Raw genomic sequence first — 21,235 nt, 5'->3', positions numbered from 1 at the left:
GTATGGTAACCACTGGAAACACAGCTTGCTGTAAAAAGAAACCTTTGAGAAAAACCTTATCGTAGTTGACAGCCAGAGATGGCATACCATGGCACCAGGGAACAGTCAGAGAAGGTGTCACTGAAGCAGCGAGCTAAGGAGAGCCACCATCATTGGACGCAGTGAAAAGTAAGATTGAGGGAGTACTCCCTCAATAGCTCCATTTAGAAAATGAAACTGAGAAACAAAGACCCACAACAGCACAGTTAACGTGAGATCTAGGGAGACCTATGGTGTCCTCAGCTGGCTGGCAAACCACAGTACAGGTGATGATCGAAACCTTGGCTTCATCAGTTGGAGAGCCTTATGGCAGAGAGAGCCAGTGAGAGAGAGAGAGAGAGAGAGAGAGAGAGAGAGAGAGAGAGAGAGAGAGAGAGAGAGAGAGAGAGAGAGTTTATGTACACAGATCCAGGGAGAGTTCCACTTGTTTGGAGCGACGATGAGGCAAAGTTGTAACAAGACATACGGTTACGACTCGGGGCTCCTCGGTGCATGAGAGAGAGACAGTCACTCGAGGTTCGGACCCAGTTTCGTCTTTTAGACGGCCGACGAAACGCAGTGAAAGAAAATAACTGATTACATGGGTCGGATATGAAAGAAAATAATTGATACATGGGTCCGAAATGAAAGAAAATTGATAATGGGTCCGAAAGAAAGAAAATAACAGATACGTGATTACGAAATGAAAGAAAATAATGATACATGGGTGCAAAATGAAAGAAAATAACTGATACATAGGTCCAAAATGAAAGAAAATGATTGATGCATGGGTCCGAAATGAAAGAAAATAACTGATGCCGGTCTAAAGTGAAAGAAAACTATTGATGCATGGGTCCGCAAGGAAAGAAAATTATTGATACATGGGTCTAAAGTGAAAAAAAATATTGATACGTGGGTCCGAAACGAAAGAAAATAGTTGATTCATAAGTCTAAAGTGAAGAGGTAATTGATACATGGGTTGGAAATTAAAGAAAATAATTGATACATGGGTCCGAAATGAATGACAATAAGCAATACATGGGTCTAAAGTGAAAGAAAATAATTCATACATGGGTCCGAAATGAAAGAAAATAACTGATACATGTGTTGGAAATGAAAGAAGATAATTGATAAATGAGTTCGAAAGGAAAGAAAATAATTGATATTTGGGTTCGAAATGAAAGAAAATAATTGATAAATGAGTTTGAAAGGAAAGAAATAATTAATACATGGGTTTGTAATTAAAGAAGATAATTGATACGTGGGTTCGAAAGGCAAGAAAATAATTAAAGCAAGGGTTCGAAATGAAAGAATATAATGGATATGTGGGTTCGAAATGAAAGAAAATAATTGACACATGGGATAAAAAGAAAATAACTGATACATAGGTTCGAAGTGAAAGAAAATAACTGATACATGGGTAGGAAATTAAAGACAATAAATGATGAATGGGTTTGAAATGAAAGAGAAAAACTGGTAAGCGGGTTTGAAATGAAAGAAAATGACTGATACATGGATTGGAAATGAAAGAAATTAACATGCATAGGTTCTAAATGAAAGAAAATAACATACATGGGCTCAAAATGAAAGAAAATAATTGGTACACTGGTTCGAAATGAAGGAAAATGATACATGGGCTCGAAAGGAAAAATATAATTGATACATTTGGTTCGAAACGAAACAAAATAGATGATAAAGTGGATTCGAAATATAATTGATAGATGGGCTCGAAACGGAAGAAAATAACAGAAATATGAAAACGAAGTGAAAGAAAACTACTGATATAGTTCAAAATGAAAGAAAATTTTCGATACATGGGTTTGAAATGAAGGACACTAACTGATACATGGGGACGCAATGATAATATAACTGACACACGAAGACACTGTAAAAGAAAATAACATCCACTGCAACGAATTGAATGAAAACAACTGATACATGGGAACGATGTGAAAGAAAAGGACGAGTAAATGGGAACGTATTGAAAGAAAATAACTAATACATGGTTCGAAATGAAAGAAAATAACTAATACATGGTTCAAAATGAGAGATAATAACTAATATATGATTCGAAATTAAAGAAAATAACTAGTACATGGTACGAAAAAGAAAATAGCTAATACATGGTTGGAAATGAAACAAAATAACTAATACATGGCTCGAAATGAAAGAAAATAAGACATGGTTCGAAATGAAAGAAAATAACTAGTACATGGTTCGAAACGAAAGAAAATAACTGACACTTGGGTTGGCAAATCTCAGTGGTGAAAAGTAACCTGGATTACCAAAACTGTCGACCATTGGTGAGGCTCATCGTCTCAAGGACGATCCAGTTAACCTTCTCACACCACCAGAGTGACTGACTAACTGACTGGCAGGACGATCCAGTTAACCTTCCCACACCACCAGAGTGACTGACTAACTGACTGGCAGGACGATCCAGTTAACCTTCCCACACCACCAGAGTGACTGACTAACTGACTGGCAGGACGATCCAGTTAACCTTCCCACACCACCAGAGTGACTGACTGACTGGCTGGACGATCCAGTTAACCTTCCCACACCACCAGAGTGACTGACTGACTGACTGGACGATCCAGTTAACCTTCCCACACTACCAGAGTGACTGACTGACTAACTGGACGATCCAGTTAGCCTTGCCACACCACCAGAGTGACTGACTAACTGACTGGCAGGACGATCCAGTTAACCTTCCCACACCACCAGAGTGACTGACTGACTGGCTGGACGATCCAGTTAACCTTCCCACACCACCAGAGTGACTGACTAACTGACTGGCAGGACGATCCAGTTAACCTTCTCACACCACCAGAGTGACTGACTAACTGACTGGCAGGACGATCCAGTTAACCTTCCCACACCACCAGTGTGACTGACTGACTGGCAGGACGATCCAGTTAACCTTACCACACCGCCAGAGTGACTGACTGACTGGCTGGACGATCCAGTTAACCCTCTCACACCACCAGAGTGACTGACTAACTGACTGGCAGGACGATCCAGTTAACCTTCCCACACCACCAGAGTGACTGACTGACTGGCTGGACGATCCAGTTAACCTTACCACACCGCCAGAGTGACTGACTGACTGGCTGGACGATCCAGTTAACCTTACCACACCACCAGAGTGACTGACTGACTGGCTGGACGATCCAGTTAGTCTTACCACACCGCCAGAGTGACTGACTGACTGGCTGGACGATCCAGTTAACCTTCCCACACCACCAGAGTGACTGACTGACTGACTGGACGATCCAGTTAACCTTCCCACACTACCAGAGTGACTGACTGACTGACTGGACGATCCAGTTAACCTTCCCACACTACCAGAGTGACTGACTGACTAACTGGACGATCCAGTTAGCCTTGCCACACCACCAGAGTGACTGACTGACTGGCTGGAGGGCCAGACAGCAAGAGAGAGCCCGCTATCGACAGCCGCTGAGAGCGGCAGCTGTCACCCACATTATGTACCACATAGTGGCGACCGCGAGAACCTGGGACCCACGCTGAACGAGGCCACACATAGTGATACTGAGCCCTGAGTCCTGCGCTGAACGAGGCCACACATAGTGATGCTGAGCCCTGAGTCCTGCGCTGAACGAGGCCACACATAGTGATGCTGAGCCCTGAGTCCTGCGCTGAACGAGGCCACACATAGTGATGCTGAGCCCTGAGTCCTGCGCTGAACGAGGCCACACATAGTGATGCTGAGCCCTGAGTCCTGCGCTGAACGAGGCCACACATAGTGATGCTGGACCCTGAGTCCTGCGCTGAACGAGGCCACACATAGTGATGCTGGACCCTGAGTCCTGCGCTGAACGAGGCCACACATAGTGATGCTGGGCACTGAGTCCTGCGCTGAACGAGGCCACACATAGTGATGCTGGACCCTGAGTCCTGCGCTGAACGAGGCCACACATAGTGATGCTGAGCCCTGAGTCCTGCGCTGAACGAGGCCACACATAGTGATGCTGAGCCCTGAGTCCTGCGCTGAACGAGGCCACACATAGTGATGCTGAGCCCTGAGTCCTGCGCTGAAAGAGGCCACACATAGTGATGCTGAGCCCTGAGTCCTGCGCTGAACGAGGCCACACATAGTGATGCTGAGCCCTGAGTCCTGCGCTGAACGAGGCCACATATAGTGATGCTGGGCCCTGAGTCCTGCGCTGAACGAGGCCACACATAGTGATGCTGAGCCCTGAGTCCTGCGCTGAACGAGGCCACACATAGTGATGCTGAGCCCTGAGTCCTGCGCTGAACGAGGCCACACATAGTGATGCTGAGCCCTGAGTCCTGCGCAGAACGAGTCCACACATAGTGATGCTGAGCCCTGAGTCCTGCGCTGAACGAGGCCACACATAGTGATGCTGGGCCCTGAGTCCTGCGCTGAACAAGGCCACACATAGTGATGCTGGGCCCTGAGTCCTGCGCTGAACGAGGCCACACATAGTGATGCTGGGCCCTGAGTCCTGCGCTGAACGAGGCCACACATAGTGATGCTGAGCCCTGAGTCCTGCGCTGAACGAGTCCACACATAGTGATGCTGGACCCTAAGTCCTGCGCTGAACGAGTCCACACATAGTGATGCTGGGCCCTGAGTCCTGCGCTGAACGAGGCCACACATAGTGATGCTGGGCCCTGAGTCCTGCGCTGAACGAGTCCACACATAGTGATGCTGAGCCCTGAGTCCTGCGCTGAACAAGTCCACACATAGTGATGCTGAGCCCTGAGTCCTGCGCTGAACGAGTCCACACATAGTGATGCTGGACCCTGAGTCCTGCGCTGAACGAGTCCACACATAGTGATGCTGGGCCCTGAGTCCTGCGCTGAACGAGTCCACACATAGTGATGCTGAGCCCTGAGTCCTGCGCTGAACGAGGCCACACATAGTGATGCTGAGCCCTGAGTCCTGCGCTAACGAGTCTACACATAGTGATGCTGGACCCTGAGTCCTGCGCTGAACGAGTCCACACATAGTGATGCTGAGCCCTGAGTCCTGCGCTGAACGAGGCCACACATAGTGATGCTGAGCCCTGAGTCCTGCGCTGAACGAGGCCACACATAGTGATGCTGAGCCCTGAGTCCTGCGCTGAACGAGTCCACACATAGTGATGCTGGGCCCTGAGTCCTGCGCTGAACGAGTCCACACATAGTGATGCTGAGCCCTGAGTCCTGCGCTGAACGAGGCCACACATAGTGATGCTGAGCCCTGAGTCCTGCGCTGAACGAGGCCACAATAGTGATGCTGAGCCCTGAGTCCTGCGCTGAACGAGTCCACACATAGTGATGCTGGGCCCTGAGTCCTGCGCTGAACGAGTCCACACATAGTGATGCTGAGCCCTGAGTCCTCCGCTGAACGAGGCCACACATAGTGATGCTGGGCCCTGAGTCCTGCGCTGAACGAGGCCACACATAGTGATGCTGAGCCCTGAGTCCTGCGCTGAACGAGTCCACACATAGTGATGCTGGACCCTGAGTCCTGCGCTGAACGAGGCCACACATAGTGATGCTGAGCCCTGAGTCCTGCGCTGACGAGGCCACACAGTGATGCTGAAGCCCTGAGTCCTGCGCTGAACGAGGCCACACCTAGTGATGCTGAGCCCTGAGTCCTGCGCTGAACGAGGCCACACATAGTGATGCTGAGCCCTGAGTCCTGCGCTGAACGAGGCTGGGCCCTGAGTCCTGCGCTGAACGAGGCCACACATAGTGATGCTGAGCCCTGAGTCCTGCGCTGAACGAGTCCACACATAGTGATGCTGGGCCCTGAGTCCTGCGCTGAACGAGGCCACACATAGTGATGCTGAGCCCTGAGTCCTGCGCTGAACGAGTCCACACATAGTGATGCTGGGCCCTGAGTCCTGCGCTGAACGAGGCCACACATAGTGATGCTGGACCCTGAGTCCTGCGCTGAACGAGGCCCACACATAGTGATGCTGAGCCCTGAGTCCTGCGCTGAACGAGGCCACACATAGTGATGCTGAGCCCTGAGTCCTGCGCTGAACGAGGCCACACATAGTGATGCTGGGCCCTGAGTCCTGCGCTGAACGAGTCCACACATAGTGATGCTGGGCCCTGAGTCCTGCGCTGAACGAGTCCACACATAATGATGCTGGGCCCTGAGTCCTGCGCTGAACGAGTCCACACATAGTGATGCTGAGCCCTGAGTCCTGCGCTGAACGAGGCCACACATAGTGATGCTGAGCCCTGAGTCCTGCGCTGAACGAGGCCACACATAGTGATGCTGAGCCCTGAGTCCTGCGCTGAACGAGGCCACACATAGTGATGCTGGGCCCTGAGTCCTGCGCTGAACGAGTCCACACATAGTGATGCTGGGCCCTGAGTCCTGCGCTGAACGAGTCCACACATAGTGATGCTGGGCCCTGAGTCCTGCGCTGAACGAGGCCACACATAGTGATGCTGGGCCCTGAGTCCTGCGCTGAACGAGTCCACACATAGTGATGCTGGGCCCTGAGTCCTGCGCTGAACGAGTCCACACATAGTGATGCTGAGCCCTGAGTCCTGCGCTGAACGAGTCCACACATAGTGATGCTGGGCCCTGAGTCGTGCGCTGAACGAGGCCAAAATTAAAAAGGCCTTATCGGGGAACCATTACTCTAGAGGGGGGGGGGGGGGGGGGAATTGCCAGAGTGCAAAAACCTAGTTCCTGGCGAGGCTGCGCCGGGGGGGGGGGGCGTTATCATGAATGTAATCTAATTACATTATCAGTGAAGGTAATGCGGGTGATCATTACAGGTTGTATTAACCCTTAAGATACAGCGGGAGGCCTGGCTACACACACACACACACACACACACACACACACACACACACACACATTAACTCATGGAGTTCATTAACCTTCCGTTATCACATACATACAAAGACCCGGATCATGATGTGTTACGTTACCTCAGTAAACGCAACGACAGATGTTTGATAAAGTCTGACACTGAAATTATTGACGAAGATTATATTTCAATTATATTTCTATTAAGAGAAACAAATGATAAGAAAACATATAATCGTGAGTATTATCTTCGATCTAAACGATTGTTGGTTGTTCAGATTACATCTGAATTACATTTGTGTTAATTAGATCTCCTTTGTGTTCTTGTTTCTCCTTCCCATACATTTTCAGCCTTCCCTCACACTACATATTGTCCTCAGACGCTTCATATCCAGCACATCCACCCTCCTCCTCCTCCTTTCATCTGTGACCCACGCCTCACACCCGTACAACACCGTCGGGACTCCTATAGCATCAAACATACCCGTCATTGCCTTCCCCCCCTCCCCCCACAAACTCCTCAGTGCTTCCAGGAATTTTGCTCCCTCACCCACCCTATGGCATACTTCAGCTCCAATGGTTCCATTCGTTGCCACGTCCACTCCCAGACATTTAAAACGCTCCACTTCCTTAGCTTCTCTCCATTCTCACTGCACCCAGCCTGTCTCTCTCTCACCTACTAAACCTGACAGCCTTACAGGTATTCCCATTAACTCTCAATTTATCTTCTCTCACACACACACTCCCACACTCAGGAACTGCCTTTTACAGTTTCGTACCGGAATCTCCCACCAGATCCGTGCCATGAGCAAACAGCAGCTGGCTCTCATCCCAGATCCCATCACCCGCAACAAACTGCAGACCTGCCCCACTTTCCAAGACCTTTACATTCTACCTTCCCCCATCCGTGAGCAGATTAAACAGTCATGGTGACATGACACACCCCTGACGCAGACCCACCTCACTCCTCTGCCTCTCTTCTACAAGCACATATGCCACACTCGCCTCATAAAAACTCCTCCCACACAATATCCACAAAGCATCTCTGTCAGCCCCATCCTACCCTTTCGCCAGATCCATGCGTACCGCATACTTGACTTCTCCACTTCAGCAAGATAGCATCATGAAGGAAGGGACAGTGGCCTCGTTTGCACACATCTTGTCTCTAGCTGTCATGTACGAAGCCCAGGAACAAGAACCTTCCAATCATAGTTAAGCTCCTCGGACTGCTCATTTAACTTGATTGTTTCTAGTTCAGCCAACTGACAGCATTTTGTCCCCCTTGTACCACATTGATCCCAAGCATTCCATCCAATGCGCGCTTCTTTTCCCTCCGAAAGTTCTGGCCCCGATACCCAAAAGCCTCCTTCACTCCATCCTTTCCTCTCCACCTTCGTCTCCACTCACTCCTTGCTCCCTCCACTTCTGACACCCAGATCCTCAGTCAATCTTTCTTCACTCATCCTCTCCATAGTTCTCAAACTCACCCTGTCTTCCCGATCATTCACTCTACTTTACCACCACATTAGGTCTTTACTACCACACAGGGTCTTTACTACCACACTGGGTCTTTACTACCACACTGGGTCTTTACTACCACACTGGGTCTTTACTACCACACTGGTTCATTACTACCACACTGGTTCATTACTACCACACTGGTTCATTACTACCACACTGGGTCTTTACTACCACACTGGTTCATTACTACCACACTGGTTCATTACTACCACACTGGTTCATTACTACCACACTGGTTCATTACTACCACACTGGGTCTTTACTACCACACTGGGTCTTTACTACCACACTGGTTCATTACTACCACACTGGTTCATTACTACCACACTGGTTCATTACTACCACACTGGTTCATTACTACCACACTGGTTCATTACTACACACTGGTTCATTACTACCACACTGGTTCATTACTACCACACTGGGTCTTTACTACCAACACTGGTTTCATTATACCACACTGGTTCATTACTACCACACTGGTTCATTACTACCACACTGGGTCCTTTACTACCACACTGGTTCATTACTACCACACTGGTTCATTACTACCACACTGGGTTCATTACTACCACACTGGTTCATTACTACCACACTGGGTCTTTACTACCACACAGGGGCTTTACTACCACACTGGGTCTTTACTACCACACTGGGTCTTTACTACCACACTGGTTCATTACTACCACACTGGTTCATTACTACCACACTGGTTCATTACTACCACACTGGTTCATTACTACCACACTGGTTCATTACTACCACACTGGTTCATTACCTACCACACTGGTTCATTACTACCACACTGGGTCATTTACTACCTCACTGGTTCATTACTACCACACTGGTTCATTACTACCACACTGGTTCATTACTACCACACTGGTCTTTACTACCACACTGGGTCATTACTACCACACTGGGCCTTTACTACCACACTGGGTCTTTACTACCACACTGGGTCATTACTACCACACTGGGTCTTTACTACCACACTGGGTCCTTTACTACCACACTGGGTCATTACTACCACACTGGGTCTTTACTACCACACTGGTTCATTACTACCACACTGGTTCATTACTACCACACTGGTTCATTACTACCACACTGGGTCATTACTACCACACTGGTTCATTACTACCACACTGGTCATTACTACCACACTGGTTCATTACTACCACACTGGGTCATTACTACCACACTGGTTCATTACTACCACACTGGGTCATTACTACCACACTGGGTCTTTACTACCACACTGGGTCTTTACTACCACACTGGGTCATTACTACCACACTGGGTCATTACTACCACACTGGGTCTTTACTACCACACTGGTTCATTACTACCACACTGGTTCATTACTACCACACTGGTTCATTACTACCACACTGGTTCATTACTACCACACTGGTTCATTACTACCACACTGGTTCATTACTACCACACTGGTTCATTACTACCACACTGGGCCTTTACTACCACACTGGGTCTTTACTACCACACTGGGTCATTACTACCACACTGGGTCATTACTACCACACTGGGTCATTACTACCACACTGGGTCATTACTACCACACTGGTTCATTACTACCACACTGGTTCATTACTACCACACTGGTTCATTACTACCACACTGGGTCATTACTACCACACTGGTTCATTACTACCACACTGGGTCATTACTACCACACTGGGTCATTACTACCACACTGGGTCTTTACTACCACACTGGTTCATTACTACCACACTGGTTCATTACTACCACACTGGTTCATTACTACCACACTGGTTCATTACTACCACACTGGGCCTTTACTACCACACTGGGTCTTTACTACCACACTGGGTCATTACTACCACACTGGTTCATTACTACCACACTGGTTCATTACTACCACACTGGGTCTTTACTACCACACTGGTTCATTACTACCACACTGGTTCATTACTACCACACTGGTTCATTACTACCACACTGGTTCATTACTACCACACTGGGTCATTACTACCACACTGGTTCATTCTACCACACTGGGTCTTTACTACCACACTGGTTCATTACTACCACACTGGGTCATTACTACCACACTGGTTCATTACTACCACACTGGTTCATTACTACCACACTGGTTCATTACTACCACACTGGTTCATTACTACCACACTGGGTCTTTACTACCACACTGGGTCATTACTACCACACTGGTTCATTACTACCACACTGGTTCATTACTACCACACTGGGTCTTTACTACCACACTGGTTCATTACTACCACACTGGTTCATTACTACCACACTGGTTCATTACTACCACACTGGTTCATTACTACCACACTGGTTCATTACTACCACACTGGGTCATTACTACCACACTGGTTCATTACTACCACACTGGGTCTTTACTACCACACTGGTTCATTACTACCACACTGGGTCATTACTACCACACTGGTTCATTACTACCACACTGGTTCATTACTACCACACTGGTTCATTACTACCACACTGGTTCATTACTACCACACTGGTTCATTACTACCACACTGGGTCATTACTACCACACTGGTTCATTACTACCACACTGGGCCTTTACTACCACACTGGGTCTTTACTACCACACTGGTTCATTACTACCACACTGGGTCATTACTACCACACTGGGTCTTTACTACCACACTGGGTCATTACTACCACACTGGTTCATTACTACCACACTGGGCCTTTACTACCACACTGGGTCTTTACTACCACACTGGTTCATTACTACCACACTGGGTCATTACTACCACACTGGTTCATTACTACCACACTGGTTCATTACTACCACACTGGTTCATTACTACCACACTGGGTCATTACTACCACACTGGGTCTTTACTACCACACTGGGTCTTTACTACCACACTGGTTCATTACTACCACACTGGTTCATTACTACCACACTGGTTCATTACTACCACACTGGTTCATTACTACCACACTGGGTCATTACTACCACACTGGGTCTTTACTACCACACTGGTTCATTACTACCACACTGGTTCATTACTACCACACTGGTTCATTACTACCACACTGGGCCTTTACTACCACACTGGGTCTTTACTACCACACTGGTTCATTACTACCACACTGGGTCATTACTACCACACTGGGTCTTTACTACCACACTGGTCATTACTACCACACTGGGCCTTTACTACCACACGGGGTCATTACTACCACACTGGGCCTCCACTACCACACTGGGCCTTTACTACCACAGGGTCTTTACTACCACACTGGGTCATTACTACCACACTGGGTCATTACTACCACACTGGGTCATTACTACCACACTGGACCTTTACTACCACAATGGGTCATTACTACCACACTGGGCCTTTACTACTACACTGGGTCTTTACTACCACACTGGGTCATTACTACCACACTGGTTCATTACTACCACACTGGGTCTTTACTACCACACTGGGTCATTACTACCACACTGGGCCTTTACTACCACACTGGGTCTTTACTACCACACTGGTTCATTACTACCACACTGGGTCATTACTACCACACTGGGTCTTTACTACCACACTGGGTCATTACTACCACACTGGGCCTTTACTACCACACTGGGTCTTTACTACCACACTGGTTCATTACTACCACACTGGGTCATTACTACCACACTGGGTCTTTACTACCACACTGGGTCATTACTACCACACTGGGCCTTTACTACCACACTGGGTCTTTACTACCACACTGGTTCATTACTACCACACTGGGTCATTACTACCACACTGGGTCTTTACTACCACACTGGGTCATTACTACCACACTGGGCCTTTACTACCACACTGGGTCTTTACTACCACACTGGTTCATTACTACCACACTGGGTCATTACTACCACACTGGGTCTTTACTACCACACTGGGTCTTTACTACCACACCGGGTCATTACTACCACACTGGGCCTTTACTACCACACTGGGTCTTTACTACCACACTGGGTCATTACTACCACACTGGGTCATGACTACCACACTGGGTCTTTACTACCACACTGGGTCTTTACTACCACACTGGGTCTTTACTACCACACCGGGTCATTACTACCACACTGGGCCTTTACTACCACACTGGGTCTTTACTACCACACTGGGTCATTACTACCACCCTCGATCTTTACTCCCACACTGGGTCTTTACTACCACACTGGACCTTTACTACCACACTGGGTCTTTACTACCACACTGGACCTTTACTACCACACTGGGCCTTAACTACCACTGTGGGTCATTACTACCACACTGGGCTATGTCCTGTACACGTGGTTTCTGCAGCGGCAACATCCCACCTCACACCACGTGTCGTCCTCAGGACAATACATCCCCCAACACACCCATCCTACTCTGCACCGTGGCATTCAGGTTACAAAACTCGCGTCCATACAGGGCTTGCCCAGCCTTCTCTCGCTTCACATATACCCATCTCTGCCATCATAAACACTAAATTTCCTCTCTCATTTATGTATATATATATATATATATATATATATATATATATATATATATATATATATATATATATATATATATATATATGTGTGTGTGTGTGTGTGTGTGTGTGTGTGTGTGTGTGTGTGTGTGTGTGTGGAGCCTCACCCAGTGGTAGCAGCAGCAGCGTTGACGAAGGTTCCTCCAGTGTCACTTGGCTTGGTTCCTCCTCCTCCTCCTCCTCCTCCTCCTCCTCCTGCGCCTCCGTCACTACCCACGCTGCCTCTCCTCCCTCCAGCACCCTCAAGGCCGAGCTTGGTTGGCCCTCCGGCCGCCGAGGGCGGCAGGGAGGCCATGGAAAGGACGCCGACGGAGGGCGTGGACATCTTGGCTCCGGCCGGAGGGGTTCCGGGCCTGTTCAGCGCCTGGCCTGGGAGAACCAGAGAGCAGGGTTGTTACGGTCATGTGGCCATCATGACGAGGATGATCATGATGATGGTGATGACCATCATTATTATCATGATCATCATCATTATCATCATGATCATCATCATTATCATCATTATTATTATTGTTGTTTGTGGGAATTATGATTGTGGGGTAATTGGGTGAGTCTCTATCTCTCTCTCTCTCCCAGACACACACACACACACACACACACACACGCACACACAGATATATATATATATATATATATATATATATATATATATATATATATATATATATATATATATATATATATGTATATATATATATATATATATATATATATATATATATATATATATATATATATATATATATATAAATATATATATATATATATATATATATATATGTATATATATATATATATATATATATATATATTTTTTTTTTTTTTTTTTTTTTTTTTGTCGCTGTCTTCCGCGTTTGCGAGGTAGCGCAAGGAAACAGACGAAAGAAATGGCCCAACCCACCCCCATACACATGCCTTGATTCAATCCACTGACAGCACGTCAACCCCGGTATACCACATCGCTCCAATTCACTCTATTCCTTGCCCTCCTTTCACCCTCCTGCATGTTCAGGCCCCGATCACACAAAATCTTTTTCACTCCATCTTTCCACCTCCAATTTGGTCTCCCTCTTCTCCTCGTTCCCTCCACCTCCGACACATATATCCTCTTGGTCAGTCTTTCCTCACTCATTCTCTCCATGTGACCAAACCATTTCAGAACACCCTCTTCTGCTCTCTCAACCACGCTCTTCTTATTTCCACACATCTCTCTTACCCTTACGTTACTTACTCGATCAAACCACCTCACACCACACATTGTCCTCAAACATCTCATTTCCAGCACATCCATCCTCCTGCGCACAACTCTATCCATAGTCCACGCCTCGCAACCATACAACATTGTTGGAACCACTATTCCTTCAAACATACCCATTTTTGCTTTCCGAGATAATGTTCTCGACTTCCACACATTCTTCAAGGCTCCCAGAATTTTCGCCCCCTCCCCCACCCTATGATCCACTTCCGCTTCCATGGTTCCATCCGCTGCCAGATCCACTCCCAGATATCTAAAACACTTCACTTCCTCCAGTTTTTCTCCATTCAAACTCACCTCCCAATTGAATTGACCCTCAACCCTACTGTACCTAATAACCTTGCTCTTATTCACATTTACTCTTAACTTTCTTCTTTCACACACTTTACCAAACTCAGTCACCAGCTTCTGCACACAACTCTATCCATAGTCCACGCCTCGCAACCATACAACATTGTTGGAACCACTATTCCTTCAAACATACCCATTTTTGCTTTCCGAGATAATGTTCTCGACTTCCACACATTCTTCAAGGCTCCCAGAATTTTCGCCCCCTCCCCCACCCTATGATCCACTTCCGCTTCCATGGTTCCATCCGCTGCCAGATCCACTCCCAGATATCTAAAACACTTCACTTCCTCCAGTTTTTCTCCATTCAAACTCACCTCCCAATTGAATTGACCCTCAACCCTACTGTGCCTAATAACCTTCCTCTTATTCACATTTACTCTTAACTTTCTTCTTTCACACACTTTACCAAACTCAGTCACCAGCTTCTGCAGTTTTTCACATGAATCGGCCACCAGCGCTGTATCATCAGCGAACAACAACTGACTCACTTCCCAAGCTCTCTGATCCCCAACAGACTTCATACTTGCCCCTCTTTCCAAAACTCTTGCATTCACCTCCCTAACAACCCCATCCATAAACAAATTAAACAACCATGGAGACATCACACACCCCTGCCGCAAACCTACATTCACTGAGAACCAATCACTTTCCTCTCTTCCTACACGTACACATGCCTTACATCCTCGATAAAAACTTTTCACTGCTTCTAACAACTTGCCTCCCACACCATATATTCTTAATACCCTCCACAGAGCATCTCTATCAACTCTATCATATGCCTTCTCCAGATCCATAAATGCTACATACAAATCTATTTGCTTTTCTAAGTATTTCTCACATACATTCTTCAAAGCAAACACCTGATCCACACATCCTCTACCACTTCTGAAACCACACTGCTCTTCCCCAATCTGATGCTCTGTACATGCCTTCACCCTCTCAATCAATACCCTCCCATATAATTTGCCAGGAATACTCAACAAACTTATACCTCTGTAATTTGAGCACTCACTCTTATCCCCTTTGCCTTTGTACAATGGCACTATGCACGCATTCCGCCAGTCTTCAGGCACCTCACCATGAGTCATACATACATTAAATAACCTTACCAACCAGTCAACAATACAGTCACCCCCTTTTTTGATAAATTCCACTGCAATACCATCCAAACCTGCTGCCTTGCCGGCTTTCATCTTCCGCAAAGCTTTTACTACCTCTTCTCTGTTTACCAACTCATTTTCCCTAACCCTCGCACTTTGCACACCACCTCGACCAAAACACCCTATATCTGCCACTCTATCATCAAACACATTCAACAAACCTTCAAAATACTCACTCCATCTCCTTCTCACATCACCACTACTTGTTATCACCTCCCCATTTGCGCCCTTCACTGAAGTTCCCATTTGCTCCCTTGTCTTACGCACTTTATTTACCTCCTTCCAGAACATCTTTTTATTCTCCCTAAAATTTAATGATACTATATATATATATATATATATATATATATATAGATAGATATATATATATTTTTTTTTTCAAACTATTCGCCATTTCCCGCATTAGCGAGGTAGCGTTAAGAACAGAGGACTGGGCCTTTTTCGGAATATCCTCACCTGGCCCCCTCTGTTCCTTCTTTTGGAAAATTAAAATATATATATATATATATATATATATATATATATATATATATATATATATATATATATATATATATATATATATATATATATCAGTCTAGGACATCTTTCTTATGATCAGACAGTGCTGTGCTGGTGTTACCCAAAACTCCTGTAGCCCAAGGCTGCTCTCCCTCCAGTAACAGGGATATGTAGACTCCTTTAAGGCTGAAAAGTTCTTTGACGAAGGCTGTACTGCCAGTGATACAGCCTCGCAGAAGTTGACCCTCCACCCTCGGTGTGACCTCGAGCAGGAGCAGTGTGTGTGTGTGTGTGTGTGTGTGTGTGGATAAATCATCGTCAGTGATGACCCGGCCACTGTGGTCGCCACCATCCCAGTCTCCCCGCCAGCCACAGCTGCTGGAGGGCTGAGCCAGCACACGCGGCCACCCCCGGGCTGGAAACCCTATGCCACACACTGGGACCCCCTGACGTACCTAGACCTGACACTGGAGGACCTGACACTGTCTGACACTGGAGGACCTGACATTGTCTGACACTGGAAGACCTGACACTGCCTGACTCTGGAAGACCTGACGCTGTCTGACGCTGGAAGAGCTGACACTGGAAGACCTGACACACTCTGACTCCGGAAGACCTAACTCTGTCTGACACTGGTGGACCTGACACTGTCTGACACTGGAAGGCCTGACGCTGGAGGTCTTGACACTGTCTGACTCTGGAGGACCTAACACTGTCTGACACTGGAGGACCTGACACTGTTTGACACTGGAAGACCTGACACTGTCTGATTCTGGAAGACCTGACGCTGTGTGACACTGCAAGACCTAACGCTGTCTGACACTGGAAGACCTGACTGTCTGGCACTGGAGGACCTAACACTGTCTGACACTGAAGGACCTCACACTGTCGCCCACTTTGTGGAATGAGCACTTGCAAGCCTGAGATAGTATCATGACGGTCAAGTATGTGGTTCGTGTGGTATGATTGTGAGATAACAGAAGGTTACCATCCCTCCCTCATGACTGATCAACAGAACAGATAATCTTTACCAAAAGAAAATGACAATCACTTCCTCCTCCTCCTCCTCCTCCTCCTCCTCCTCGTTACCAACCCGGGGACGTTGGTTCGAACCTCTCGTGAGAGATGTGTTCACTGGACGATGATATCTCCCGCTCGTCTACCACCGCCATTCCCACGTGTGTGGGAAGGTGACCCACACACACACACACACACACACACACACACACACACACTCCAGCGGACGTTCCCTCAAACAAGCCCCGAGTCCCTGGTCTGTAGGTGGCCCTCAGGCTCCTGTGAGACGATGGTGCTCTACACACACACACACACACACACGCACACACACACAGCAACGACTGTATGAGTTGTTCATGAAGTCTCTGGAGACCCTCACAATGTAGCGTCGTGAGGTGATGGGGTTTCGAGATCTTGTCTCGGTAACTGCTGTGTTAGCTGGACGGGACGGGTTCATGAGTCGGTAGCGATGTGTGTTAACTCCTTTTTCAAAGACGACCTCAGGGTGCCCCCCAGACTCACGGTTCATAAGGGACCCCCCTTTAGCATACCCCCCCCTTTTTTTTTAAGATCAGTCGATCCTGTTAGCTTTCACAGGAGGTGGAAAACGAGAGAGGTATGGGAGTACACGTATATGTATCCTGGTGTGAGGCTGTGTCTAGCTAGACGGAACTGTGGACAGTGAGGGAAAGGCACAGAAAACGGGAGGATTCCGTCACCTCCTTGACTGACCACATGAGGACAAACAGGAAGAAAACGAGGCACTGATCACCCCGCCCCCCCTCCCCCACATCCCGTTTTCCTCAGACTGATATAAAGGAAGGTCTTGTCTTACCCACCAATATCAGTGTTTTCTAAGTCACCTCTCGATAGGAAAGAATGTATATCATATATACATTTGTGATGTACATAATGGATGTATAATGTCTACGTAAAGGGTACACGTTTTGTTATTGCATATAATAATGTTTATTATTGAGGTGATAAAGAATTAACAGAAGTCTTCATTTACCCAACAGATTGTGAAGTTTTAAACTGTTGTATGTCTTTATAATGTCCTTATGGTTCTCATTGTTTCATTTCCCTCCACCACCAGCCCTCCACCACCTGCCCTCCACCACCTGCCCTCCATCACCTGCCTTCCACCACCAGCCCTCCATCACCTGCCCTCCACCACCAGCCCTCCATCACCTGCCCTCCATCACCAGCCCTCCATCACCAGCCTTCAAACATCTGCCTTCCACCACCTGCCCTCCACCACCAGCCCTCAACCACCTGCTGTCCACCACCTGCCCTCCATCACCTGTTCTCCACCACCTCCCCATCTGCAATAATCTAATCACATTGTGCTCGCCAAACGTTATGAGAGATTAGAACAAGTACAAAGCCTAGCAATAAAAACTAATTCCATCTCTCTGAAATAAACCTCATGGAGAATAGACTTTAAAGAAGTGGAACTTTTCTTCCAAAGATATAGGACATGTACACTCCTACACAATGATATATAATTTCGACAATATGATAAAAACGAAAACTCTTCACGTTACACAGTGGTTCAGTGACCAGAGACGACAACACGAATATAAAAAGATGTCATTCCAGCCTGGGCAAAAAAGAAAAAAAAAAAGAAATCCAGTGGGCAAAAAAAATATTTTCCAGCTGTCGAGTTGTGAAGCTGGTGTGAATCAACACCATCATCTGGTGTTGTTAGTGCCAAGACTAGCAATACCTGTACATGGAGGGTATAGAGAGAGAGAGAGTGGACCATATACGCAGAGTGGGTGGATGTGTTCACGTAATCCGCCTTAACACCTGCAGAAGATGTTAGAGATTCATATCCTGATTGTTATAACTTGATGTTTACAGCCTTAATCAACAACGGCAGTTGACAGGACAAAAGTCTATACACCAGTGTCATATATCATCAGTATATACACCAGTGTCATATATCATCAGTATATACACCAGTGTCATATATCATCAGTATATACACCTGTGTCATATATCATAGGGTATATATCATCATTATATACACCAGTGTCATATATCGTCAGTATATACACCAGTGTCATATATCATCAGTATATACACCAGTGTCATATATCATAGGGTATATATCATCATTATATACACCAGTGTCATATATCGTCAGTATATACACCAGTGTCATATATCATCAGTATATACGACAGTGTCATATATCATAGGGTATATATCATCATTATATACACCAGTGTCATATATCGTCAGTATATACAACAGTGTCATATATCATAGGGTATATATCATCATTATATACACCAGTGTCATATATCGACAGTATATACACCAGTGTCATATATCATCAGTATATACAACAATGTCATATATCAGTATGTACACCAGTATCATATATCATCAGTATGTACACGTGTCATATATCATCAGTATATACAGCAGTGTCGTATATCATCAGTATGTACACGTGTCATATATCATCATACACCAGTGTCATATATCATCAGTATATAACATCAGTATATACACCAGTGTCATATATCATCAGTATATACACCAGTGTCATACATCATCAGTATATACACCAGTGTCATATATCATCAGTATACACATCAGTGTCATATATCATCAGTATACACACCTGTGTCATATATCATCAGCATATACACCAGTGTCATACATCATCAGTATACACATCAGTGTCATATCATCAGTATATACACCAGTGTCATATATCGTCAGTATATACACCAGTGTCATACATCATCAGTATACACATCAGTGTCATATATCATCAGTATATACACCAGTGTCATATATCATCAGTTTATACACCAGTGTCATATATCATCAGTATATACACCAGTGTCATATATCATCAGTATATACACCAGTGTCATACATCATCAGTATATACACCAGTGTCATATATCATCAGTATATACACCAGTGTCATACATCATCAGTATACACATCAGTGTCATATATCATCAGTATATACACCAGTGTCATATATCATCAGTATATACACCAGTGTCATATATCATCAGTATATACACCAGTGTCATATATCATCAGTATATACACCAGTGTCATATACCATCAGTATATACACCAGTGTCATATACCATCAGTATATACACCAGTGTCATACATCATCAGTTTATACACCAGTGTCATACATCATCAGTATATACACCAGTGTCATATACCATCAGTATATACACCAGTGTCATATATCATCAGTATATACACCAGTGTCATATATCATCAGTATATACACCAGTGTCATATATCATCAGTATATACACCAGTGTCATATACCATCAGTATATACACCAGTGTCATATACCATCAGTATATACACCAGTGTCATACATCATCAGTTTATACACCAGTGTCATATATCATCAGTATATACACCAGTGTCATATATCATCAGTATATACACCAGTGTCATATATCATCAGTATATACACCAGTGTCATATACCATCAGTATATACACCAGTGTCATATACCATCAGTATATACACCAGTGTCATATATCATCAGTATATACACCAGTGTCATATATCATCAGTATATACACCAGTGTCATATACCATCAGTATATACACCAGTGTCATATACCATCAGTATATACACCAGTGTCATATATCATCAGTATATACACCAGTGTCATATATCATCAGTATATACACCAGTGTCATATATCATCAGTATATACACCAGTGTCATATATCATCAGTATATACACCAGTGTCATATATCATCAGTATATACACCAGTGTCATACATCATCAGTATATACACCAGTGTCATACATCATCAGTATATACACCAGTTGCTAGGAGGAGAGAAACAGACATTTAGATTTTACTGTTTTCACAAATTCTGTGACTACTTTTTGTTGCGTGTGCCAGACCTGCGCGTTATTCCCGGAAAATCCCGCCGTGGTCAGTGTTAGGGATTTTTCCCCTCAACACTTTCCTACAAACTCTCCATAGCTGTATATATCTTTATGTTTGCTCAGATGGCT

The 21,235-nt window shown here is 45.7% G+C and overlaps 1 protein-coding gene across 4 annotated transcripts in view; it reads right to left on the bottom strand.

Moving 5' to 3' along the window:
- Positions 1 to 21,235, bottom strand: part of LOC139748633 (uncharacterized) — a 460,904-nt gene that overhangs the window by 280,111 nt on the left and 159,558 nt on the right. For 3 of the 4 annotated variants that reach the window (XM_071661833.1, XM_071661831.1, XM_071661832.1), the window contains exon 2: positions 13,021 to 13,282. The exons of the other annotated variant lie outside the window; for it this stretch is intronic. In XM_071661833.1, the coding sequence (XP_071517934.1) occupies positions 13,021 to 13,238 (218 nt within the window). In that variant the 5' untranslated portion in view covers positions 13,239 to 13,282. The remainder of the gene's footprint in view (positions 1 to 13,020; positions 13,283 to 21,235) is intronic. 4 annotated transcript variants of the gene reach the window in all.

The sequence above is a fragment of the Panulirus ornatus genome, chromosome 5 (genome assembly GCF_036320965.1).
Source record: "Panulirus ornatus isolate Po-2019 chromosome 5, ASM3632096v1, whole genome shotgun sequence".
Classification (NCBI taxonomy): domain Eukaryota; kingdom Metazoa; phylum Arthropoda; class Malacostraca; order Decapoda; family Palinuridae; genus Panulirus; species Panulirus ornatus.
This window is presented reverse-complemented; position numbering and strand designations above follow the sequence as displayed.